This window comes from Diaphorina citri, unplaced genomic scaffold (assembly GCF_000475195.1).
Source record: "Diaphorina citri unplaced genomic scaffold, Diaci psyllid genome assembly version 1.1 scaffold15472, whole genome shotgun sequence".
Classification (NCBI taxonomy): Eukaryota; Metazoa; Arthropoda; class Insecta; order Hemiptera; family Psyllidae; genus Diaphorina; species Diaphorina citri.
This window is the reverse complement of record NW_007392835.1, coordinates 7,252-10,504: the sequence shown is the minus strand read 5'-3', so window position 1 is coordinate 10,504 and position 3,253 is coordinate 7,252. Positions and strand designations below refer to the sequence as shown.

General features: G+C 37.6%; 1 protein-coding gene across 1 annotated transcript in view; it reads right to left on the bottom strand.

Annotated features, from left to right (window-relative positions):
- Positions 1–298: 298 nt before the first annotated feature.
- The window catches only part of LOC103523111 (3-ketodihydrosphingosine reductase-like), a gene marked incomplete at its 3' end in the record, with an annotated part of 10,200 nt that continues 7,245 nt past the window's right edge, over positions 299–3,253 (bottom strand). The window contains exon 2 of the mRNA XM_008488180.3: positions 299–490. Coding sequence (XP_008486402.2) covers positions 299–490 — 192 coding nt within the window. The remainder of the gene's footprint in view (positions 491–3,253) is intronic.

The following is a 3,253-nucleotide window of genomic DNA, read 5'->3' as shown; positions in this document are numbered from 1 at the left end:
TAAACTAAATGAATGATGTTAATGAACTTTAACCATCTTAAACAATCGAAATAATTAAGCTAACTTGATAGAGCCTTATCTGTGGTCTGGCTGGGGGAAGTTAAACAGGGAGGATACCAGCCTGAATTTCCCCTTGCTAAAGAAATAGCAAAGGTTGAGTGCAAAGGGCATCATCCACTCGTAAAATTTGTAGCCAAAACCAAATGTCAGCCCAAAGCAATTACTATAGTTAGGGCTGACGAAAAACGCCGACCCCGTCTGTACACGGGAAAAGGTGAAGAAGAGGATAGAGTCTTACCTCCATGTACATAGCCTCAGCGAATCCTTTCAATGCAAACTTGGAACTCGTGTAGGCGGCGAGGCCGTAGATACCGAGGTTAGCGGCCTGCGAGGCTGTAATCACGATACAACCGCGGCCCCGCTGTTTCATACCCTCGACTAGGGCCTTGGTCATGTGAATTGTGCCGTAGAGGTTGAGATCAATCACAGTCTAAGGGAAAATCAAACAAAAAGATTGAATTATTGGATGAATTAAAATTAATTGGAGCAGCCTCCGTGGCCGAGTGGGTATCACACAAGGCTTGCACGCAGGAGGTCCGTGTTCGATTCCCGGCGGGGCCGAGGTTTTTTCGGCTCTGTGCTTGGAGTTTGGGATGCACTCAGCCTCGTGAGGACAATTGAGTAGCTCCTTTAATCGAGTAGCGACCAGTGGCGGCATTACCAGAGTAAAGAGAAAAACCTGGTTTTTTTTTTTTTTTTTACAATATTATAAAAGCTATCCTTGTGGACTTTCAATCTTTCAAATGACTTTCCGACCAAGAAGAAGCAGAAGAAGATGAAGAAGAAGAAAAAGAAAAAACGTGCAGGACACGAAAATTTCGATAGGACCATTATGAAAACATAATAGTTGAAACACTCAAAAAAAAAAAAAAAAAAAAAAAAAAAAACATTAAAATAGGTACCTCAGTAAATAATGGTAGGTACTTAGGTATAGGACTATAGGTGGTCAAAATAATATTTATTCATGCTTCAACAGGTGAATGAATATGCAATTTCTTACAAGTTACTTAGGTAATTTGCATTTTTTTTTCTTTCAGAAACATATAGAGGAAAATAAATTATTACAAAGCCATAACATTACTCTAAGTTCCAAGACAATGAAGATGAAGAAAACTACAAGAGTGTCTAGTCATAATCATAACCTTGTTTTTTCTTCTTTTACTTCTTGGTTTTTCAAGGTATTTGAGGATATTACATTACTGTGAGTCATTTGTGCAGAATCATTATCTTGATGTCTATCTAAATCATGATTTATTTGTGGTGAAGCTGAGAGCTTCTTCACAAATAAGTTTCTACTTATTTGACTATTTCGTTGTTTACCTGACGTTCACGTTAATCACTCATTAACAGGGATTTATCAACTGTAACTAACCAATAATGTAGGAACAATTGACTAAACGGTTCCTGGATAAAGTCGATCAAGTGGGATGGTTTTTAACAACGGACCAAGGAATCAGTAGTTAATTTTTATTATCCACGACTAAATCTGTGTTGAACGTGTTAAAGTTGTAGAAACCACGGGATGACCGACATGGCTAGTTGTCCATTTCAAATGGTCAAGAAGTCATATGGAACATGACACACTTTATCATGAATGTGGAAGAGTGTCATGAACCACGTCTTCAGTGCAAGCACCTTATAACGATGGGTTTTTTCTACTCTTTACGTGGTTTGCTCGTCACCTGGACAAAAAAAATATGTCCAATTTGCGTTCTTCCTCAAAAGTCCTAATCTCGTCACTAATCACACATATGTATATCCCAATCCAATTTATGTTTTCCTCAGAAAAGAAAAGTCGACTCTACACTAGAAGACGTATTAATGGTCTTCCCAAAACATTTGATCTCCAAAAAATGGATCTACAGGATCTACTATAGAGGGTAGCATCAATCAATCCGTTCAATATAATCAGATGATCACATATTATTTCTTCTTTTGGTAGTTCCGAAAAGTCGACTAATTTTCTTTTTATTTTTAGTAAAAGGGAAGCACGCCTTGGTAAAACGACCTGACGGGAGATAAGAATACACTAAGATTAAGTAAAGGGAAACATATATATAAAGTCCCATCAGTTTCTCGGTCAGTCCCATAGTACACGTATCTGAAAACCTTTAGGCACAAACAGTGCCCAGTTGGTAAAAGTAACAACGAGAAATAATCACTCCTTCGAAAAGGCCACACCACAAAAGGTCTCGACACTATTTGTGTTGTTGTATAGTCCGTTTGATACCAAGACCAATCATAAAAAAAAAAAAAAAAAAAAAAAAAAATGACATCCATCCAAAGATCCGTCCAATAAGGTAAAAGGGAATCTTTCATAAAATTCTTTTTTTTTTTTTTTTTTTTACATGCAATACCAATTTTTCTGTTCAGTTAAAGGCTTTAACAAATAATGATACATTTATGGATAATTGTACTTCTTGAGAAGAACGTGTCCTGATTCAACGTGATTGAAATGAACTGAAATATACTTGTGTTAAACGTATTCTTATAAATTCAACCATTTGGTAATATAACAAATATGAAGTATAATACAGTTAATTTTCTGGTGGTAAAATAAAAATAATAAGTGGGCCATATTGTCCACCCAAAGTCAACCGTACCGTTCGTACATCGGTTAACTTCGTCGTTCGCTTCCACGGGTACAGTGGTAAGCAACGTGCTCTGCCTCTTCTTTGAAGACGTTCGAGTCCTCCTTTAGTTTTTTCGCACAGGTTTAGGGTTCAAATAGGCCAAGTAGCTCATACATAGCAACCTATAGAGTTTCCTGATGCTCTTGTAAGCCTTACGAGACGTCGGCCGATACCTATCCACACCCGGCCACATGTACAACCAATTGACACGTCCCTACCGGGACACACCCTGAGACCTCCTTTACTGGTACGTTCTGTAGTTCCATTCCCTCGTTGGAGACACCGATTCCCCCATAGTGTGATCCGAACGTGAGACCTCCAGGACCCAAGTTTCAAAAAAAAAAAAAAAAAAAAAAAAGTTTCAAAAAAAAAAAAAAAAAAAACGAACCTAAGACCCACGTGAATCGGACACTCTGTTTTAACTCATCGATGAAGTTAACTCATAACTCACTGGGTCATCGTCCCTAATGGTCTCTTTTAATATCCTAATATCATCCATATTACAGTCTTTATCAATTTCCTCCGAGAATCATTAGGACACTATAGTTTTTTTTTTTTTT